Here is a 22696-nt window from a genome sequence, read left to right on the forward strand (position 1 = left end):
TGCAGGAAAAGCGTTCTAAGAGGGAAGTTTATAGCAATACAGGTCTACCTCAAGAAGTAAGAAAAGTCTCAAATACACAATCTAACTTTATACATAAAGGCTCTAGAAAAAGAATAAGAAACAAAATCTAAAATCAGAAGGAAGGAAATAATAAAGATTAGAGCAGAAATAAATGATATTAAAACTAAAAAAAAACCAGTAGAACATGTGGTAGGGTCCCCTTCCTAAGGAAAAAGAAACAAACAAAATCTCAAGGCAATCTTGCTATTCGTGTACTTGACAGCATCCCTCATGACCTTGTAATATGAGACCACTTAATCAGACTACATGTTTGTGTGTTACCATATATGGGAGACAAGGAAGTAAAAAAAAATATATAAAAACTACGCCACGTGGTGTTCGGGGCTTAGTTCTTCGGGTACATACTCAACTGAGTGTTGTCGGTAGGAATAAAGTTGCTTCCTGGAAAGAAAAGCCTCGGTGTCACGATTCTCTGTGTGAGAATCCTGCTACAAACAGATCAATGAAACCAGGAGCTGGTTCTTTGGGGAAAAAAAAAAAAAATTAACAAATGGATAATCTCTAGCTAGACTTATCAAGAAGAGAAAGGGCCCAAATAAAGTCACAAATGATAAAGGAGAAATAACCAACACCACAGAAATGCAATCATAAGAGAATATTATGAAAAACTATATGCCAACAAACTGGGCAATCTGGAAGAAATGGATAAATTCCATAAATATATAAACTACCAAAAAACTGAAACAGGAAGAAATAGAAAATTTGAGAACAATTATGAGCAAAGAAATTGAATCAGTAATCAAAAAACTCCCAAAAAACAACAGTCCAGGACCAGACGGCTTCATAGGCAAATTCTACCAAAATTTGAAGAGTTAATTCTCATTCTTCTTAAACTATTCTAAAATACAGAAAATGAAGTAAAACTTCCAAAGTCATTCTATGAGGCTAACATTACCCTAATACCAAAACCAGATAAAGACTCCACTAAAAAAGAGAACCATGGGACAATAACGCTGATGAACACAGATGCAAAAATCCTCAACAAAATACTAGCAAACTGAATCTAAGAATACATGAAAAAAATCATTTACCAAAATCAAGTGGGATTTGTTCCTGGATTGCAAGGTGGTTCAATATTTGCAAATCAATCAACGTGATACATCACATTAATAAAAAAAAAGGATAAGAACCTTATAATAATTTTATTGTTTCAGTAGACTTAACATCCACTTATAATTAAAAACCCTCAACAAAGTAGGTTTAGAGGAAACATACCTCAACATGATAAAGGCCATAAATAAAAATCCCACAGCTAACATCATCCTTAAAAGGGAAAAAGTGAGAGACTTTCCCCTAAGGTCAGGACCAAGACAAGGATGACTCTCATCACATTTCTTTAACATAGTAGTGAAAGTCCTAGCCAAAGCAGTTAAACAACAAAAAAGAAATAAAAGGCATCCAAATCTGTAAAGAAGTAGTAAAACTTCCAATATTTGTAGATGTTAATGATACTATATATAGAAAATCCTAAAGACTCCACCAAAAATTTACTAGAACTAATAAATGAATTCAGTAAAGTCACAGGATATGAAATCATGTACAGAAATCTGTTGCATTTCTATAAGCCAGTAATAAAGCAGCAGAAATAGAAATTAAGAAAACAATCCCATTTACAATTGCAACCAAAATAGTAAGATACTTAGGAATAAACCTAACCAAAGAGGTGAAAGACCTATATTCTGAAAATTAAAAAACACTGATGAAAGAAATTGAACAGGACACAAAGAAACAGAAAGACATCCCATGCTTATAGAAGAATATTGTTAAGATGTTCATACTACCCAAAGTAATCTACACATTTAAGGTAATCCTTATCAAAATACCAACACCATTTTTCACAGAACTAGAACAAACAATCCTAAAATTTGTACAGAACCACAAAAGACCCCAAATAGCCAAACGATCTTGAAAAAGAAAAGCAAAGCTGGAGGCATCACAATTCCAGACTTCAAGTTATATTACAAAGCAGTAGTGATCAAAACAGTATGTACTGGCACAAAAATAGACACATATATTAATGGAACATAATTGAAAACCCAGAAATAAACATATAAGTATATGGTCAATTAATCTTCAACAAAGCAGGAAAGAATATCCAATGGGAAAAAGACAGTCTTCTCAACAAAATGGTACTAGGAAAACTGGACAGCTACCTGCAAAAGAATGAAACCGGACCACTTTCTTACACCATACACAAAAATAAATTCAAAATGGATTAAAGATCTAAATGTGAAACCATAAAAATGCTAGAAAAGAACATATGCAGTAATTTCTCTGGCACTAGCCATAGCAGTTTTTTTCCTAGGTAGATCCTCTGAGGCAAGGGAAACAAAAGCAAAAATTAACTACTGGGACTATATAAAAATAAAATGTTTTGCACAGTGAAGGAAACAATCAATAACACTAAAAGGCAACTTAGGGAATGGAAGAAGGTATTTGCAAATGACCTACCAATAAAGGATTAGTATCCAAAATACATAAAAAGCTTATAAAACTCAACACCCAAAAAATAAATAATTCAATTTAAAAATCGGCAGAAGACAGAATATACATTTCTCAAAAGAAGACATAGCAGATGGCTAATAGACACATGAAAGATGTTCATCATCACTTATCATCAGGGACACGCAAATCAAAACTATGATGAGATATCACCTCACACCTGTCAGAATGGCTAAATTTAAAAAACAGAAGAAACAACAGGTGTTGGAAGGGATGTGGAGAAAAAGGAATTTTCTTGCAAACTGGTGTATCCATTGTGGAAAACTTACGGAGATTCCTCAAAAAGTTAATAGAACTACGCTACAATCCCCCAGTTACACTACTAGGTATCCAAGGAATACAAAACCACTAATTCAAAGGGACAGATGTACCCAGCATTGTTTACAACAGCCAAGAAATGGAAGTAGCTGAAGTCTCCTTTGAATGGTGAATGGAAAAGGAAGATGTGGTATATGTGTGTGCACGTATATATATGTATATACACACACATATACATATGTTGGAATATTATTCAGCCATAAAAAAGAATGAAATCTTGCCATCTGCAACAACATAAATGGGGCTACAGATTATAATGTTAAGTGAGACAGAGAAAGACAAACACCATACGATTTCACTTTTCTGCGGAATTTAAGAAACAAAACAAATCAACGAAGGGAAAAAAGAGAAAATGACAAACCAAGAAACATTCTTTACTATAGAGAACAAATTGATGGTTATCAAAGGAGAGGCAGGTGGGGGGATGGTGAAATAGGTGATGGGGATTAAGGAGTGCACTTGTCATGATGAGCACCAGGTGATTAAAATACTCACAAAAAAATTTATAAGTCATAGTAAAGCTTTTATAAGTTACCCACAGTAAAATGTCCAGAAAAACAGAAATGTCCTTGTACAATTTAGGTGAGCATTGGAAATGTTAAGGTATTATAGACCTAAGGCTGAGGTTAAGCAATTAAATAGGACTCTGCATCTCTTCCAGTAATTAGAGATTTCTGTAAATAGACATCTTTACTTATTAATCACATTATTCTTGCCAAGAAAATAAAGAACTTTCTTGGCTTTTTGTTATACAAATTTTAAAAAAGAAAGAAAACAAATACAGTGCACATCATTCTGTTGTGTATGGGTATAAATATAAATTGATATAAATGAGAGAACAGTGCATTAAAATTGTACTTAAGGAATTCTACACAGCATTGTTTCACACTGCTGTACATTTCTTACATTACACTTTTGTGTATTTTAAGTACTATGTACGAATCCACTGGGAAAAGACAGCTAATGGATCCTTTCTATGAGAAAGGTATTATTGTATAGATTTTAAAGATGAGGAAACTGAGGCTCAGAGACTTGGCCGATGTAGAAATGGCACAGGGATTGGAATGCAGGTCAGCCTGACTCCGAAGTCCATTTTGTTTATACCAACTTTCTCTCATTTAGCACAATTATCAATTTATTTGCATTTTGTTATTAATTTAATGTTGTCCATATAGCATCTTCATTACTTCATCATCTCAATCAGAATCTTTCAAGAGTTACTATTTCCATGTCAAATCTAAACTCCTCTGCCAGGCTCTCAGACCCTCTTATACTAGGCTCCACTTGTATTACTCAATCATGCTTCCTAGTCTCTAGTCATTCCCATCACATGATCCAATTCAAATATAAAACTTATTGAAGGGTAGGCACAATACTACTTTAGGTACTCAAAATTATTTTTTTAAGTATTTTTTTTAATGTTTATTTTTGAGAGAGAGAGAGGGAGAGAGAGAAAAGACACAGAATCCAAAACAGGCTCCAGGCTCTGAGCTCTCAGCACAGAGGCCGACGCGGAGCTTGCAGCCATAAACTACGAGATCATAACCTGACCTGACGTTGGGCTGTTAATGATAAAGCTTAGTTTGAGTCAGAGATCCTGCCTGAACTAAAACTTTGGAAGTTACAACTATGAGAATGTTTTGAGACAGCATTTCTGCAAAATGTATGATACTGCTTTCAGCTATCATTACCAATACTTTGTTTAAAATTTAAAATTATGTATGATGGGGAAAAAGGTCTGTCCATCAATATTTACTGAAGTTTCAGAAAGTAGCAAGATAATTATTCTCTTTGCCTTATAGTCCTAATCATGAAAACATCTCACGCTAATTATGGTACTTCTCTTAAAAGTCTTTGTTGCTTCTAGTTGCTTAGACTTATTTTGTTGTACAAGGCTCTTTATATTGTTCTTAATCTGGCACTTGGTCAAATAATTTACCACTTCCTGTACTCCTGGCCACAATGAACTTTTTTTTTGTTTTGTTTTTAAATGTTTATTTATTTTTGAGAAAGAAAGAGATAGAGTGTGATTGGGGAGGGGCAGAGAGAGGGAGACACAGGATCCAAAGCAGGCTCCAGGTTCCGAGCTGTCAGCACAGAGACTCATGTGGGGCTCGAACTCCTGAACCATGAGATCATGACCTGAGGCGAAGCTGAATGTTTAACTGACTGAGCCACCCAGGTGCCTCCATGATGAACTTTTAAACCATTACTTCCACACTATGTGGAATGGCCTAAATGTTTATGTCCCCCCAAATTTACGTGTTGATTTAAACATGGACGCAATGTGATGATATTAAGAGGTGAGGCCTATGGGAGGTGATTATGTCACAACACTGGAATGGGAGTAACCACGAAAGGCAGTAGTGTTCTTATAAGAGACTTCAGAAAGAACCCTTCTCCCTTCTGCCATGTGAGGACACAGTGAAAAGATGAACATCTATGAACTGGGAAGAGGGACTAATCAGACACTCAATCCTGGTCCAGCCTCTAGAAATGTGAGAAATAAATGTTTGTTGTTTAAGCCAGTCTGTTATTTTTGTTATAGTAGCCTGAACAAACTAAGATACCATGTTAGCCCCTTTCTGAACTCTCTGTACTTTTTTACACGCCATTCTAATTTTCTACTCTGTTTTCCTATCCTAACTTTTTTTTTGGCCTGGTAAGCTCCTACTCATTCTTCAACACCCAGTTTGATATTCATCTCCTCTGAGAAGTCTTCAGGGTTTTGTTTTAAAAGCAAAGTAATCGTTACCATCCTTTGTATGACCATGGCCTTCCCAAATAGGTAGCAAGCTGCGGGACATCAGAGATACTGTCTTAAATAATCTTCCTATCCTCAGCATCTGGCTCAGAGAAAGCTTAATGAATACTGAATGAATGAAGAATATCTCGACAGTCTGTGAGAAACACAGTTGTCTTCCCAACTAAATATAGTCATTTTTAATTTTTCTGTAGCCATAATGTGACAGTGAGCAACACTGAGGTTATCCTGACATTTTCAAGGCCTGCCTAAGTATTTTTTGAATTAAATAAATATCCAAATGATCCATAACTGCTTAGAAAGAACTTAAAGTAAATTTTTTTTAATGTTTGTTTATTTTTGAGAGAGACAGAGCACAAGTGGGGAAGGGCAGAAAGAGAGAAGGAGACACAGAATCCGAAGCAGGATCCAGGCTCTGAGCTGTCAGCACAGGGCCCAGCGTGGGGCTTGAATTCCCAACCTGTGAGATCATGACCTGAGCTGAAGTCAGACATTCAACTGACTGAGCCATCCATGCTCTCCTAGAAAGAACTTTCAAAATATCTTTCTGTAATTCTTTGAGCATATCAAAATTTCTACATTTTCTCTAGAGACAGCTGAACACTTAGAAAGCAATTTACAGAGCAGAAGGAACTTAAAGCAAATGATCAAAGAGAAAAAGAGGCAAACAGAACAACAGACTTTTAAACATAGAGAACAAACTGGTGGTTACCAGAGGGAGACAGGTAGGGGGATGGGTGAAATAGGTGAAGGGGGTTAAGAGTACACTTTTGGTGATGAGCACTGGGTAAGTATAGAATTGCTGATTCACTATTTTGTACACTTGAAACTAGTATTACACTATACATTAATTATACTGGAATTAAAAAGAAATCATATTTAAAAGAAAAACAGAAGCAACTTACTTTATTTCGATCTTGTACAACTAATATTTTTCTAGTATTTTCATCAAATACAGCTCCTGTTGGGGGAAAAATGAAAGATAATTGAGAAATATTAATTTCATTCACCTTAGACTCTTCCCATACTCTTACCTGTGGTCATCAAAATTATACCCATCCTGGAAGGCCTAGTTCAATTACCACCTCATCAATGAACACTTGTAAAATCTCTCTAGCAATAAACTGATTGCCCAGTTATTCAGGTTCTTTTAACAACTTGGAATACCAATGATGGATCTAGCATATGCTGAGTGGTAGGATAACTATCTGCATAAGCTTCTTCTCTTTTCAATATCTATTCCTGATGGTACACAGTTACAGAATTATTTTATTCTTCTGTAGTACTTATTTTAGTGTCTAATCTTAATTGCTTAAAAAATATTTATTGAATGTAGTGACTTTTCCATTCTCATTTTTATTTTTTGAATTGCTATGTATAGAACGTGTATTGTGCCCCTGATGATCTAAATCTTAAATATCTTAATATTCAGTGCAAGACCTACCTGAAGCCACTTGTATTTCTTTTTTGAGTTTTTTAATGTTTATTTTTGAGAGAGAGCGGGGGGGGGGGGGGGGGGGGAGAGAGGTGAAGTGCAAGCAGGGGAGAGGCAGAAAGGAGAGACAAAGAATCCAAGGCAGGCTCCAGGCTCTGAGCTGTTCAGCACAGAGTCCGACTTGGGGGTCAAACTCGTGAACCACGAGATTGTGACCTGAGCCAAAGTTGGATGCTTAACTGACTGAGCCACCCAGGTGCCCTAGCCACTTATATTTCTTTATGACATGTGTATATGACTTTATAACATCTCAATATATTGCTTTGGGATATTTCTTTATTTTATATATGTTTTAAGTTCTAGTCCTTTTCTTTTACTTATTCATTCATCATACACATTGCCACGCACACTGGGCATCAGGGACTCAAAAATAAGGTTTGTTTTTTATTTCTCTTTGGGCAATCCTGGGTCAAAAATACAAATGACACCGTAATGGTTTATATTAGTTTCTTTTAAATGTTATAATTTAAATATATTTGGGGGCACCTGGGTGGTTTAGTTGGTTAAGTATCTGACTTTGGCTCAGGTCATGATCTCACTGTGGGTTTGAGCTCTGTGTTGGGCTCTGTGCTGACAGCTCAGAGCCTGGAGCCTAGTTTGGATTCTGTGTCTCCCTCTTACTCTGCCCCTTCCCCACTTGCACTCTGTCTCTCAAAAATGAATAAACGTTCACATAAATAAATATCTGTATTTACGTAATGTGAGGAAATATTGTAAAAGATACTTTCCACATACTCTTCCATTATTTCAATATCAATTGAGTTCCTATACCTAATACATATGGGTTCTCTATATATTGAGCCCTGTTATGTGTCAGGCATTTTTCTAGGTGCTAGAGATATAGTGGTAAACAAAACAAAATTCCCGATCCTTGATGGGCTCACATTCTGGTGTGTGTATGAGGAGGTAATAAGTAAATAAAAAACAAATTATATACAACATGAGGTGATTGCAAACATTTTATGTTGCAATAAAATATAGAAGAGGATAGCTATGTATAATATAATGACAAATTTCTCTGAAATGAAAACACCACATTTAATGTTTAAAAGAAGGAAAACCAGTGAGATATAATTAACGTTAATGTTGGTTTCTATTAGAAAATATAAATTATAATTTAATTGAATTGGACTTTACAAGGGTTAGAATACCAAAGAAATGGCAAGGAAACCTACTCTTAAATTTTAATAATTTGTGATTACTCAAAGTGTACTTTTCCCTAATGAATTTTAAACATGAGCAAAGTATTTCAAAGACAAACCTAACACTGCTAAAGCACAATGTGAGCGTCCCCTGCTGGTCACAACTTAAAAGTTAAATCAACACAAAGATCAGGGATTAAATAGAGATTATCATATTATGATTAGTGCTTTATATGCATTATCTCAGGTATTACTCATAATAATTGTGTGAGTGGTATTATTTTGAGTGCCCAAGTTCACACGGCGCTAAAACTGTCTGGATTCTGAGTTGGTATTCTTCTCACTGTGCAACGATGTCCCTTCCCCATACAATTGTGTTCTCTGGGGTCTCATGTTTCCACTTGAAGAGGTATCCAATTATTCATTCAAGAAATATCTATTGGTCATGTACTTTATGCCAGACACTGTTTTGAACCTGGCAATACAGTGGTGGAAAAGACAAAATATCTGCCTTCATGGAGTTTATATTATTGTGGGGGAAATGGAGTACATGATAGAATTTCAAATTGTGGTAAGTGCTATAGAGAAAAACAGACCTGGATAAAGGGACCAAGGATGATGGCATGCAGGAGGACTCTATTTTAGACAGGAAGGTCAGAAGATTTTTGAGAAGTTGCTGGAGCAGAAACTTCAGCTCCAAAGAGCTAGATAAACAAAACCCTGGGAAAAAGCACTGCAGGAAGAGGAGCCAGCAAGTGTGAAAGCTCTGAGGCTGAGACAGCTTGCTGTGATTTAAGAACAGTAACAAAGCCATAGGTCACTCCATTCCAGTGTAGGGAAGGAAAGATTTTCCCCCTACCCACTTAGGTTTTGTGTCTAGGGCTGAGAATTGAACTCACAGAAGATAGATTAATGGAGGAAAAAAATATAAACATTTTATGTAGGTTTACTTGGCCTGGGGTGATGATGGAGGACTTGATAAAAAGAAGTGAAAATCCCAAAAAAGTGGTCAGACCCACAGGCATATATACCATTTTAACAAACAGCAATAAATTATGGGGACATGACAAGACCACAGAAAAAAGGGTTTGGGCTAAGGGAGGTAAATTGTGGGAAAACGCCGAGGACATATATGGGGGAAACTAATGGGAATACAAAGGTTATTTTAGTAAGGTTTATTTGTACAGACTCATCTTGGTGTCAACTCCCCATCTTCCATGATACAAGAAATTTCCTGGTACAAGAAATTTATGCCCTACTTTTATGTAAAAAGGGGCAGGCAGAAGACCCTTGCTATATCTAGTGTTTCTCAAGCTCAAAATAATCGAAGTGGCATATTTTGGGGTGTTATGTTCACCAGACACACCTTCTTTCTGTTGCTTATATCAATAAATGTCAGCTCTTCTCCCTTCACCTAAAAAACATTGTAGCTTTTCAGAACAATTTCTTACATGATTTCATCGCCACCCCCAATAGCCACTTCATGTAGATCATAGTTACACTTCAAGATTGCTCAAGTTCTTGATCTCTCACTTCTGGAACTCCTATGGTATATCTTAACTATAGTATTTAGTTATAAACAAGGGCTTCATAGGATACTCTGTATACATATATTACCAATTCTGCAGTAATAACTGGATTTAAAAGTGTAATTTAAAAATCTGTTACCATAAGAGACTGTTAAAAACTGAGAACAAACTGAGGGTTGATGGGGGGTGGGAGGGAGGGGAGGGTGGGTGATGGGTATTGAGGAGGGCACCTTTTGGGATGAGCACTGGGTGTTGTATGGAAACCAATTTGACAGTAAATTTCATATATTAAAAAAATAAAAAAATCTGTTACCAATGAATTGATAATTGTCGGTATGACTTTCTAATGTAGTGTGAAGGTGCTATCAAATTATCAAGTAGTCTTTTGAAGTAGAGTTGAATGGAAATTTCTAAATGCCTCTACTTGCTACAGGGAAGCGAGATCATGGACAGAGAAAACATTAGACATCCTTGAACAACTTCTTTTTAATTTCAAAGGTGCAAACAACCTCAAAAAACTCTTATAAATTATATGAAGGCAAATACAATTATTGGTCAAATTACTAATTTACATATAATACTGTTTTCATTTAAGTCATGAGGCGTCTTTTACTATTTCAGTTTTCTAGAATTCTAGGAATTAAAAAAAAATTAATGTTTATTTTTGAGAGAGAGAGAAAGAGAGAGAGAATCAACAGGTGAGGGGCAGAGAAAGAGGGAGACACAGAATCGGAAGCGGGCTCCAGGCTCTGAGCTGTCAGTACAGAGCATGACGTGGGGCTTGAACGCATGAGCTGTGAGATCATGACCTGAGCCAAAGTTGAACACCCAATCGACTGAGCTACCCAGGCGCCCCTAGAAATCTAGAAATTTTTTTAACCCTGGTTCCCAAAGGATGGTTTAGGGACCAGCACTGATATCAATAGCAGCTGCAGATAATTTCTTAGAAATGCAAATTCTCTGGCAACACCCCACAACAATGATATAAAAAACTCTTGGTGTGGGGCCCAGCAGTGTGTTTTCAGCAAGCTCTCCAGTTGATTCTGATGCACCTGCAATTAATCGAAAGCGAATCTTCTCTCAAGACTATGTCTCTGAAGTGAATCAGTGACTTGAAAATTCCATAATATACTTAAATTATGCTATTTTAAACAACTGTTTGGCACTGTAACTTAATGTAAATATCTTTAAGAAGTAATGTTCAAATCATCAAACATCTTTGCTTTACCTTAAATTTAACCTAAAAGTTACCTTTTATTTTACCCTAATATGCTTTACTGTAATGAATTTATTCCCTGATCCCAATTCAGTGTTACTATTTCAGTAGTGAAGTTCAAATACCTGTGTAAGACTGTTCAAATGTATCCTCTGGAAAACTAAACACCAAACTTGTTCTCTTGTGCTGTCCTCTGCCAATTCAGAAGGCAAAGTTCATTTATTTAAAGCACTACTCAATAGTCCCAAGGAGGATAATCACTTCATCAAATCATTCATTAGACATGAATAAACTATCGCTTAGCTGTAAGAAAAAAATGGAGTGAACCTCTAATGGAGTGAACCTCTAAAATGTTAGTTTGAAACTGACCTGCAACTCCTACTTGATGTGTCGCATATCCTGGTAATCTGCTGGGTCCTTCTCCCAGCCACAGTGTCAGTGTGGATGAATCCAACTCTGCATGGTGAAAGCAGAAACCCAGGGAAGCAGCAGGGGCAATAAATTGGCTTTGGAGGATGGGAATGTGCAGCCATACTGCTATTCTACCTTCTGACCTCCATTGCTGTATTGCAGCTAAAATGCAGATGAGAAAAATCTGTAAGTATTTTCCAGTGAAAGAAGTGGGAGAAATAAAAACTCATCTCAAGGTGTCACCTCTTCCAAAAAGCCATCTTAAAACATCCACCTCACCTTGTAATTAGCTGGGAGAATGGGGCAGGGGATCCCAAAATGTAACAACTGACACAATGCTTGGCACATAATTGGTTCCGTTTTGATGCTGTTCCTTTTAACATCCTTAGTTTTAATCTTTATAAATGACCATTATGGGCTTCTATTTATTCTTTCTTTAAGAGTTCTGTGATAATATTTTTGGCTTATAAATTTCAAGGTGGTTAAAACCCTAACTTTGTTTTTAAATATTATATACTAGTTCTGGGAAATTTTGAAAATAAAGTATAATGAAATTAAAACTTCATTATCTTAATAGAATGCAGAGATAAACATTTAAATGTTGACATTTTCCCATGAACATTGGAATTGACATCATACCACATATAATTTACAGCATGTCTTTATGACATAAAATGTAAACATTTTGCTATGTCATTAAAATTTTTAATGAACATAAATTTTTAATGACTACATAATTTTCCTCAGATAGGTGTACCAAAAGCTACTTAACCAACCTCCTACTCTTGGATATTTGGATTATTTCTAATTCTTATTATAAATAATACCAAGATGAACATACATTTTTCTGTTTTTGACTTCTGTAAATTCTCTTGCTTTATTACTTAAGATTGAGCCAGGGGAAAAAGATGCTAATATTTAGTCCTTACTAAGTTCTAGACACTCTACATATAATACCTCATTAAGTTCTCACAACCCTGAAAGGCAAGTATTACTGACCTTATGAGTGAAGAATACTGCAGTTTTGTTTTTTTTCAATGTTTGAGAGACAGAGAGCATGCATAAGCAGGGGAGGGGTGGGGAGGGAGGGAGAGAGAGAGAGAGAGAGAGAGAGAGAGAGAGAGAGAGAGAATCCCAAGCAGGCTCTATGCTGTCAGAACAGAGCTCAACCCCAGGATTGATTTCACCAACTGTGAGATCATGACCAGCTGAAACCAAGGGTCAGATGCTTAACCTACTGAGCCACCCAGCAAACCCCCCCCCCCCCACCCTTTTTTATTTTTTAAGAATACTGCAGTTTTAGAAAAACTTCTCAAATCACTTTTTCTATCCGTCATCTCACTTAATCTTTACAATAATCTTGCAAAGTGTGTGTATGTGTGGTAGTAGGAAGGCTTGATTATTTAATGGTTAAATTCCTTTCCCTCTTCTCTTCTCCAGATGTGCAGTAAGTGACTGTTAAGGACCATGTTCTCTACCTCTTTAAAAGTCAATGTACCTAACAAGGTGAAAATACATAGGAGCCTTTCATAAAGACTTCTTGATTTGGGGCTATGGAGTCAGATCCTTCTCATCTCCCTCTTTTTCCGATTAAATCTTTTAAAAATTGACACACAATTACAATTACAAAAAGTGAAGTGCACAAATCTTAAGTGTACATTTAATGAGTTCTGACATATGCATACACCTGTGTAACCCACTCCAATAAAGATTATAGGATGTTTCTCTCATTCCAGAAATTTCCCAATCTTCCCCAATCATTCCAATTGAGTGAAAAAGCTCAAGTTTGACATAGTTAACAAAATTTGCACTAATTTTTAGAGACAACATAATGCATTAAGAACAGATTCTAGAGCTAGAGCCTAGGGAAGTTACTTAATCTCTCTGTGCCTCAGTACCATCACCTTTAAAATAGAGGTAAAAGTATCTACCTCACAGAATCGTTATGAGGATTAAATGAATATCTGTGAAGTTCTTAAACCAGTGTCTAGCAATACAATTCATAAATGTAATAGAATGTTTTATTAAAGACTATAGGTACATGGTACTACACAGATTATAAACTAGTTTCATATAATTTATCTTAGATCACATCTATCCAGTAAAGTAAAAAGGGCTGGCATTATTTGCATAAGCAACCTAAGAGGCAAATTTTTCAGTGGTGATTTGTCTAATGCCTGGGTAAGCACCTGGCAGAACTTGGGACTTGAAACCTGGATGTGTGACTCCAACCCCAATCCTCCTGTTTTGCTTTGTTGGCTAAGGTAGTGCTTTAATCACCTGGCCAGTGACGTGTGTGCGATAAATACCAGTCTCTACCCACACATACGCAGACATATTAGAGGATGAACACTGATTTGATTCTCCTACTGCTGATATTGTCGAAATCAGCAATTATTCACGAATAGAGAAATGAGGTGAACAGGTATGTAGTTTGGGAGTGAGAATAATTAAAGAATGAAATAACTAGCTCAATTATATTAATACAGATGCTCACTTCCCATGTTGTGCAATAGGATAAAGATTATCTGAAGTTTCCTTTAAGACAAGATCTTTCGGGGCGCCTGGGTGGCGCAGTCGGTTAAGCATCCGACTTCAGCCAGGTCACAATCTCGCGGTCCGTGAGTTCGAGCCCCGCGTCAGGCTCTGGGCTGATGGCTCGGAGCCTGGAGCCTGTTTCCGATTCTGTGTCTCCCTCTCTCTCTGCCCCTCCCCCGTTCATGCTCTGTCTCTCTCTGTCCCAAAAATAAATAAAAAACGTTGAAAAAAAAAATTAAAAAAAAAAAAAAAAAAAGAGAAGATCTTTCAATGGCTGAATTTCTACGCTATGCCTTCAATTCGAACATAAGGACCGTCATGGGCAGTTTGAAAAACTCCAGGCAAATCACAGGCTTCTCTCGTAATGAAGGCTCCTCCACCCAAGCTTGCTATCTTATCTTTGGACTTGAGGTTCAAGAAGAGTGAAGAGTTTTCTTATTGAAGACCGAAACAGCCCACCATGCTCATTGGTTAATCATAAAAGACTTGTCGCTCTGTTTTAGAAGCAAACTCTAGTTTTTGATGAGTCAGCCTGATCCAATTTGTGTACAAAACTGACCACTTCGAACCTCTCTGGTCCACTCACTGTCCACCACCTGTATAGTTTTGTCTAGGACAAAGTGCTCCGCATAACTAAGGATCAGTAAATGATAGTCAATAATAATGAAATATTAACACCTACTGAGCGTTAAGTATGTGACAGATACCGTACTAAGCACTTTACGTGCATTATCCAACTTCACCCTCAGCAATCCTATGCGTCGCTAACCAGTTTTATGGAAGGGGAAATGGTAGTTTACAGAACTTGCCGAAGGTCACACGCTAGAAAGGTTACCAGAAACTAGTGCTGCCGATCTCAAAGTCTAGAATAGTCACCATTTCACCCAGCTGCCTCAGAAATCTCCCAGCAAAGGGAGCAAGAACAAAACAGGGGAAACGGATACAGGTCACATTTGCCCTCTCGGTACTTGATTCGCCGAGAGCATGACTAGTGGACGCAGGACATCCTGTTACTTCATTAGAAACGCTCAGGAAGGCAGGGAACCCCTCGGCCAAGGCACACTTGCCCTGCAAGACCTTCTGGAAAGAGGCGGCGTCCAGGCGGTCCAGTGCGCGAAACCGCTCCAGAGGCACCGAGATACCCCCGAATCTGTCCGGCTCGGCTCGCAGCACGTCAGCTCCGGGGAGAGCGTCCCACCTGCAACCCGGACCGCCCGAGGCCCGGCGGTGCCCTGCCCAGAGCCTTTCGCCGCGGGTCCGCGTGAACACCGCGCGCCAGAAACGCCCGCTCAGAAATGGCGGCATCTTCAAGTCCTCATGCGACCACTCGTTAGGCCCCTAAAATCAACCTTCCGCCTAGGTCAGGAGCGGAGGTCATTACCATAAATTTTAGAAGAGTGCCACCCATCTATCTCAGAGTTGAGTTAACGTTGCCACTTTCGTAGCGCTTTACCGAAGAGATCACGAAGTCCTGTCCACCAGGTCCTCTCAGGAATTTGCCTGGTTCCAGGAAAGCTGAGGAGAAACTTTTCCACCTGTTTTTAAGTCAACAGACGTTTGTCCAGGAATAGGGAAGGCAGGCAGAGATTTAAAAAAAAATCCTCTCAGGAATTTACAATCTAAATAACGGTTGTGTTTACGTAATCCACCTTCCTTTGTAAAAGTCATAACCTCTTCAGCTTCTTCAAAGACGGCGAGTTCTGAAAACGCTCCGTTCTCCCTCTAATTGCGCTCCACTCTGGGGATTACGGTGAAGGGCGGAGCCTCGTTGACTTCTGCCCCGGAAGTTTTTCTTCCAGAGGAACGCGCACGTTGAGCCGCCTTTGCAGTTGCTTCTTTCAGGCTACCTTCTGATCATGTCTTCCAAGAAGAACAGAAAACGGCTGAATCGAAGCGCAGAGAATGGTTCAACCTCACCCTCTTCTGCTTCCTCTTCTTCGGGGCCCTCGGCTCCTCCTGGGCCAGGCACCGCGGCGGCGGCTGGGACTCTGGTGGTGACCAACTTTTTAGAAAAGGGTAAAGAGTTTTGGGTGGGAGACCTGAGGCCGGGGGCGCAACCTGGGAAAGCGTAGACCTAGCGATGCCGCCGTTAAGATGCAGAGGCTTCTGAAAACTGGTCGAGACATAGGTGTGAGAGTAGCACAGAATTTTGTAAGATGCCCGAAGCCACGCCTACACTGAAGAAGTCAGGCAGAAACGGCTTATCCGTGGCTAAGTCAAGCCATCTCTTCTGTGAATTGTTTTCAATTTGTAAGTTATACTTGAAAAACTTTACTTCGTTTAAGATGAACGACATATTTAACTGCGAAGTTGCTTAAAGCTAGCGAGTATAGGGTATACATACAGCAGAAAACTAGACACCCAGTTCAGTGAAGATGTGGATGCATCTTCCTAAGAGCGTTGTGTCTGTGAGAATGAAAGCCTTTAAGGTTTTTTTTTTCTTGTTAGACAGGTTCTGGTATTTAATAACAGCCATCAATTACATACTATTGTTATCAGTAGGTTACTTATGTCACGCATATATCTCATTTAATCTTCACAGAAACCCTGGAAGATAGGTACAGTATCATTATGCCTATTTTACAAAGGAAGAATAGTTAACGTGATTGGCTCCAGGTTCCACAGTTTTACTAAGTGGTAGGCGGTATTTGACTCTGAAGCTATTATCCCAGATACCAGCCCCCTTGAGTTAAGAGAACGGATTTGCCTGAAAAGTTATTTAGTTGGTAAAGCTTCTGGGTTGAAGCTGTGTGTTACAGCTTCGAAAAAACAGATCACCAGCCAACCTGGTGGCAAGATTTTTACTTCTGCCTAATGTTGATCCTAATCACAATCTTAGAGTTAATACGGTGTTTTCAGTTTCCTTTAGGGGGTCAGAGGACAACTTGTTCTGTCCTGCATATTCAACCTCTTTTTTTAACTGGACCCTTTTTTATTGAAATTTAAACCTGCTGATTTCTCTTACATTTTAAATCAAAACAAAAGTTCTACATTTTCTTCTTATCACCACCCTCTCTGTCCATCTTTCATTGCCATTTTTTTTTTAAGATTTGCTTTAAAAAAAAGCTTATTTATTTATTTTTGAGTTAGAGAGAGTGTGTGTGGGGGGAACGGGCAGAGAGAGAGGGACAGAGAGAATCCCAAGCAGGTCTGTACTGCGTACACAGAGCCCGAGGTGGGGCTTGAACCCACCAACTGTGAGATTATGACCTGAGCTGAAATCAAGTGTCAGATACTTAACTGACTGACCCACCCAGGTGCCCCTTAAGATTTGGTTTTTAAATAATCCCTTCACCCAACATGGAACTGTATCTTACAACGTGGAGATTAAGAATTGCATGCTTTACTGACTGAGCCAGCCAGGCGCCCCTCATGCCAAATTTCTTAAATGGAGTAGTCTCTATCTCATTTCTCACCTCCTAATTAGCCTATTTCTCTTTTGGTATCCATTCCATCATTCCATGGAAACTGTCCCTGCCATGGTCACTGATCATATCCATGTTGGTAAATACAATGGACAGCTTTTCATTACTTCCCTTACTTGACCTCTCAGCAACTTTTGGTGTTGTCTACCATTTCCTTTTTCTAAAAATAGTTTAATTTTTGACTTATGTGTCATTAAATGTTCCTAGTTTTTCTCTGTCCTTTTGTTGGTACGTAGTTTTTCACTTTCCTTTGCAGGCTAATCTTCTACTTGGCTGCCAGATGTTTCAGTTCTTCAATTTTTTAGTCCTGAAACCCTTTTTTTCTCTGTACAAATTTTTCTTGGGCAAGCTCATCCAATGTCCATAGTTTTCCATCTATACCCTCATCATTTTTGTAATTATATTTGTAAAATATACTATTTCTGAATCTTTGTTCAGTTGTCTTCTAGACCAATACTAAAACTTTGTAAGGAAGTTTTTAAAATATCATATGTAAAGCTTAGTGCTGTTGTAAATATAATAAAAAGAAATTACTGGGAAAATAAATTTAAAAATAGAAATTTTTATTAGATTCAACAGATATGTGATTAGTCTGTCCAATTGTAATAAAAGCTTCTAAGTAAACCCTTGTTTTCTGTATTTATCCTTTCATGAACTGGTAAATAGTTTGCTGATCACACTTTGTATAGCATTGCGCTATACCTCTTCTCTTGGATTTTTCAAAGGTACTTAAAGACTGACCTCATGAACTCCTATTTTCACAACAAAACAAACTCAGGACCTGTTCAATTTTCCATTGTAAAATTCAGAATCCTAGGGGTCATCCATGGCATCTCTTTCACAGATCTCACATATCCAGTCCACTACCAAGTTCTGTTTATCACCTACGTTCCTCTTCTTTATTACCACTGTTTCTACCTTGATCTGAAACACCATCATCTGTCACTTGGACTACTACACTAGCCACTCCCCATTTTTCCCCCCACTGTGCAGCCAGAATGATCTTTAAAAACGAACATCTTGTCATGAGCTTGCTTTTCACCCCTAAGTGATCTTCAGTTGCTGTCAGGAGCCCAGCAGCTTCCTATCAGCCTACTTCCCTGGGAGGTCTTGACCTTCCTTACATGGCCCCTTCTTGTCTCCTGCCATTCTGCGTGTACTCAGGTATATAATTCTTCCTTCTGTCCAGTACTTTTCTGTACAAGCTCTTCTGTTTGTCAGGAATTCTCTTTATTCCCTCTTCATTTAGTTAATTCCTCTTCTTCCTTCAGATCTGAATTTCAACATTATTTCCTTGGAGAAGCATTCTCTGGTTCTTCCCAATTAGATTCCACTTTATAGGCTCTCCTCGCCCTCTTGGTCATTCTTTCATTGTATTAATCTTAGTTTACAACTACAGAATTATTCAGTGATTGTTTAATAACTCCCTCATCCTATTAGATCATAAGCTCTGAGAGGCCAAGGACTGTCTGCTTTTGTTCACTTTGTATTCCTAGTGCCTAACATATTATCTGCCATGTAGGCACATAGCAAATGTTTGCTGAAAGAACAACTGAAGAGTGGATGGTTGTTTGAAATGACCTTTACTGTCTCATTAGTTAATTTGGCACATAAAGTGCTCAATAACGTATAGTTAATAGGGAAAGTGGATGTTGAGGTATATTTTTAAAGTATGGTATTGGAGGAATGAGGACTGTAAGAGAATGTGTGGAGATGTATTAGGAAATAAGGCCAGTGAATGAGTTTGAACATGATCTTCATGGTGATAAGGAGGAAGTGGAGTGTTTAGAGAAGCCTGTGATTTGTCAAATTCTGGTGCATGGTGAATGTGCAGGATAGGATGGAAGGAAGAAGAAAACCTATAGTCTTGCCAAGGACTGGATATACCTGGGAGGTAATTTTCAAGAGGGAAGGGTAATTCATTGAGGTTTAGAAAGAAAGAAGTGATAGAAAAGTGAACATTATTAAGTCATCAAAAGGATTCTTTGGTGTTATTGATGAGTAAACTATGTAAGAGACCTGATGCTCGTAGGAAAGTTGAATTTCTTTTCAGCCTCATATTGTGAAATATGCTTATTTTATAAAGTGTTCAGTACTGTTAATCTTACCTCTGTGTGATGCTTTGTTTTTCTCAGCTGATGACAGAAAATAAGTGTGTTGTGTAGTTATTTTGTAGTGGCAAAAAATAATTAGATTAGATATACCTCATGATTTTATTTTTATTGACTTAGTTCCTTTTAAACCCAAAGTATCCTTTTTTTGATTATTAAGGAACACCAATATTAGAGAACTATGATTATGGTCTATGTGTCTAATAATAAATTTTGTAACAAAGTTTGTGACAGGCTGAAATTTCGTGTTTCATTGATTTTGTGCTGAAAAGTAAAATGCTGTGTAGCCATCTAGTACGTTCACTGATTTCATGGATGTGACTGCTATATTTGGCACTCCTAGGCATTGGAAATACAAGATGAATTTGACCCAATTCCTGCCAAAGCAGCACATGGTTTAGGAGAAAGTCAGACTGAAAAACAAATGTATATTATGATGATAAATGCTAATATCTGACAGCATTGAGTGCTGAAAGAATCAAAAGAAGGACCAAATGTGTACTTGAGGAGGTGGTTGGGTGGGGATGGACATATCAGCACATCATTTTCAGAAGTGTCGTCAGCTGGGCTGAATTCTGGTCCCTGTCCTTGGCCAAAGTTGAAAACACAGAATGGTCATTTTGGTCAGTGTGTACTTGCCTAAGGAATAAGGCCTGTGTTCCTATTTTATCCATATGTTCCTGGGATTAGAAAAGAAAACTCTTGAATTGCTATCATGTGGATCAGAAGTGGAAATGTAACTTAACCCTCCAGAACCAAATGCCAGTTCCCCAGCTCAAGCCTTTGAATACTAGTAGCCAACTCGACTTAGAATCTGTAGTACAAAGGTCGCTATGCAAGTATGAAAAGCCTTGTTGCAGGTATGTGCAGTTCTTAAAAAAGTTAGGGATCATATTTCTTAAAAGATGGAAACTAATACCTACCCCATAAGACATCCTCTTTTAGTTAGCACTCAAACTGTCAGTGGACCCTTAGAAAGGTTTGGTTTTAAGTCTTTTCATTAAAATAAAGAGGATCGGAACTGTGCTTTCTCCAGAGTATGGTAAGTGCATTCATTTGGTTAGTGGCTAGAAGATTTTAATGTGCTCCCAACAGAAAGCAGGCTTTAATTTCAGTAGTTATAAAATAGTATGAAAATAATTTTCTTTCCCTTTTTGGTAGATGACAGAGTTCCTAAAACATTCCAAAATTCCCTTGTTCAACTTGGACTCAACACTATGAAATCTGCAAATATATGTATAGGTCGACCAGTGTTGCTTACCAGTTTGGATGGAAAACAAGAGGTAAGAGTCTTTTTCATTTCCTTAGTTTAGAAAGATTTGTGATGTTTTTTTATTTTAGTTTTCAACAAAGTTATAAATGAAAAACTATATTTTAAATGACCCTCACATCTATATAAAGTTTTCCTTCCTTTGATATCTATGACTACCCTGGAAATAGTAGCCTCTAAATGTCATAATATAGAGAGAGGCCTTTTCTCCCAAGGTGGTGACACACACTAGCAGCCCTGTCTCCTCCAGTTTGTTAATTGTATTTCTTCATAGAAATGTTGTTTGGGAGTATGAGTGTCCTCTCAAATATGAGTGTCATCACAAATATGTGATTACTTTTCCTGTTTTCAGCTGTTTGTTCTTATTGTTATTCATTATATTTGAGGCTCGAAACCCAGAACCTTTCCTGGATCATTTTTGCCAGGTTGGTCTTTCCTGCTGCTGGCCTCTGCCTCTGCTATGTCTTCTGCTGCTTGATTAGTCAGTGTTCTCTCATCCAGTGGCGTCCTCTGAAAATGATTTGAAATCTATTAGGTGCTGATGGCACAGTTCTCATTCTTTTCATTATTCTTTTTTATTTTTCAAAAAAATTTTTTTAGTGTTTATTTTATTTTTGAGACAGAGAGAGACAGAGTATGAACGGGGGAGGGTCAGAGAAAGAGGGAGACACAGAATCTGAAACAGGCTCCAGGCTCTGAGCTGTCAGCACAGAGCCCGATGCGGGGCTCGAACTCCCGGACCATGAGATCATGACCTGAGCCGAAGTTGGACGCTTAACCGACTGAGCCCCCCAGGTGCCCCTCATTATTCTTAAAAAAGAAAAAGAAAAAAAGTTCTTCACTGTGTTTTGTGAAGACTATAAATATGTGAACTCAGACCACTATTTGGAGCTGGAAATCTTCACTTCTCTTCGTTAACATTTAAGTCTAATGAGATCCAGGTTCCCATGAAGCTCTTGTGCCAGCTCCTTCACTACTTCCTGGATGAAGTTTATGTGCCAGGCTTACAGTTAGCTTGTCTTTAGTATTTTTTCCCATTTTCTTATTGCATGTTAATGCCTTTGTCTCTTTTTTGTAAATTACCTTTCAGATCTTCTACCGATTTCACCGTGGTATCATTCCTAATCTTCACAAAAAGACATAATTAAGTACTTATTTAAAAAGTTTTTTGGGGGCACGTGGGTGGCTCAGTTGGTTGAGCATCTGACTTTGGCTCAGGTCATGATCTCACAGCTCGTGAGTTTGAGCCCTGCATTGAGCTCGCTGCTGGCAGCACAGAACCCGCTTCTGATCTTCTGCTCCCCTCTCTCCCTGCCCCTTCCCACTTATGCTCTCTCTCTCTCTCAAAAATAAGTAAATAAGTAAGTAAATAAATAAATAAATAAAGTTTTTTGTAACTTGTGTCAGATTGTAAGTCCTTTGGGGGTGAGGACTGTGTTTTGCAGATCCATATACTGAGTTGTGCTTAGTTTTCTGCCTTATAAATTAATGAATTTCTATGAATATTTATTTTCTCATATTTTTATTTCCTGTGTTCTGGGCAGGTCTATACAGCCTGGCCTGTGGAAGGATTTCCTGGAGGCAAGGTTGGCCTGAGTGAAATGGCGCAAAAGAATGTGGGCGTGAGCGTTGGTGATGCCATTCAAGTCCAGCCTCTGTTGGGTGCTGTGCTTCAGGCTGAGGAAATGGATGTGACACTCAGGTTTGGTGCTTTTCTTTGGTGACAATCTAAATGAGTGCTGCCCAGCAGAAACAGAACAAGAATCACAAATGTGAACCACATATATAATTTTGCATTTTCTGGTAGCCACTTTTAAGAAGGAACATCAAGTTGGTGAAATATTTCATTTAATATGTAAGTTAGTCATTATTTCAATATTAATATTTAGTATTA

The 22696-nt window shown here is 37.9% G+C and overlaps 3 protein-coding genes across 7 annotated transcripts in view; 2 read left to right on the forward strand and 1 right to left on the reverse strand.

Moving 5' to 3' along the window:
* The window catches only part of NUDT6 (nudix hydrolase 6), a 44881-nt gene extending 29511 nt beyond the window's left edge, over window positions 1-15370 (reverse strand). The window contains exons 1-3 of one of the 2 annotated variants that reach the window (XM_078445772.2): window positions 15064-15370; window positions 11417-11620; window positions 6571-6626 (exon numbers count right to left, since the gene is read on the reverse strand). In XM_078445772.2, the coding sequence (XP_078301898.1) occupies window positions 6571-6626; window positions 11417-11620; window positions 15064-15301 (498 nt within the window). In that variant the 5' untranslated portion in view covers window positions 15302-15370. Of the gene's footprint in view, window positions 1-5656; window positions 5721-6570; window positions 6627-11416; window positions 11621-15063 lie in introns of those variants that run through there. The other variant, XM_060654248.3, reaches the window with a different exon arrangement.
* Window positions 1-22696, forward strand: part of FGF2 (fibroblast growth factor 2) — a 309364-nt gene that overhangs the window by 84651 nt on the left and 202017 nt on the right. The window lies entirely within an intron of this gene.
* Window positions 15769-22696, forward strand: part of AFG2A (AAA ATPase AFG2A) — a 368869-nt gene continuing 361941 nt past the window's right edge. For 3 of the 4 annotated variants that reach the window (XR_009616188.3, XM_060654237.3, XM_060654243.3), the window contains exons 1-3: window positions 15769-16012; window positions 20694-20815; window positions 22347-22504. Coding sequence is in view for 3 of the 4 variants with exons in the window: in XM_060654237.3 (XP_060510220.1) it covers window positions 15853-16012; window positions 20694-20815; window positions 22347-22504 (440 nt within the window). In the remaining variant the exon portion in view is untranslated. The remainder of the gene's footprint in view (window positions 16013-20693; window positions 20816-22346; window positions 22505-22696) is intronic. The other variant, XM_060654238.3, reaches the window with a different exon arrangement.

This window comes from Panthera onca, chromosome B1 (assembly GCF_046562875.1).
Source record: "Panthera onca isolate mPanOnc1 chromosome B1, mPanOnc1 haplotype 2, whole genome shotgun sequence".
NCBI classification, from domain to species: Eukaryota; Metazoa; Chordata; class Mammalia; order Carnivora; family Felidae; genus Panthera; species Panthera onca.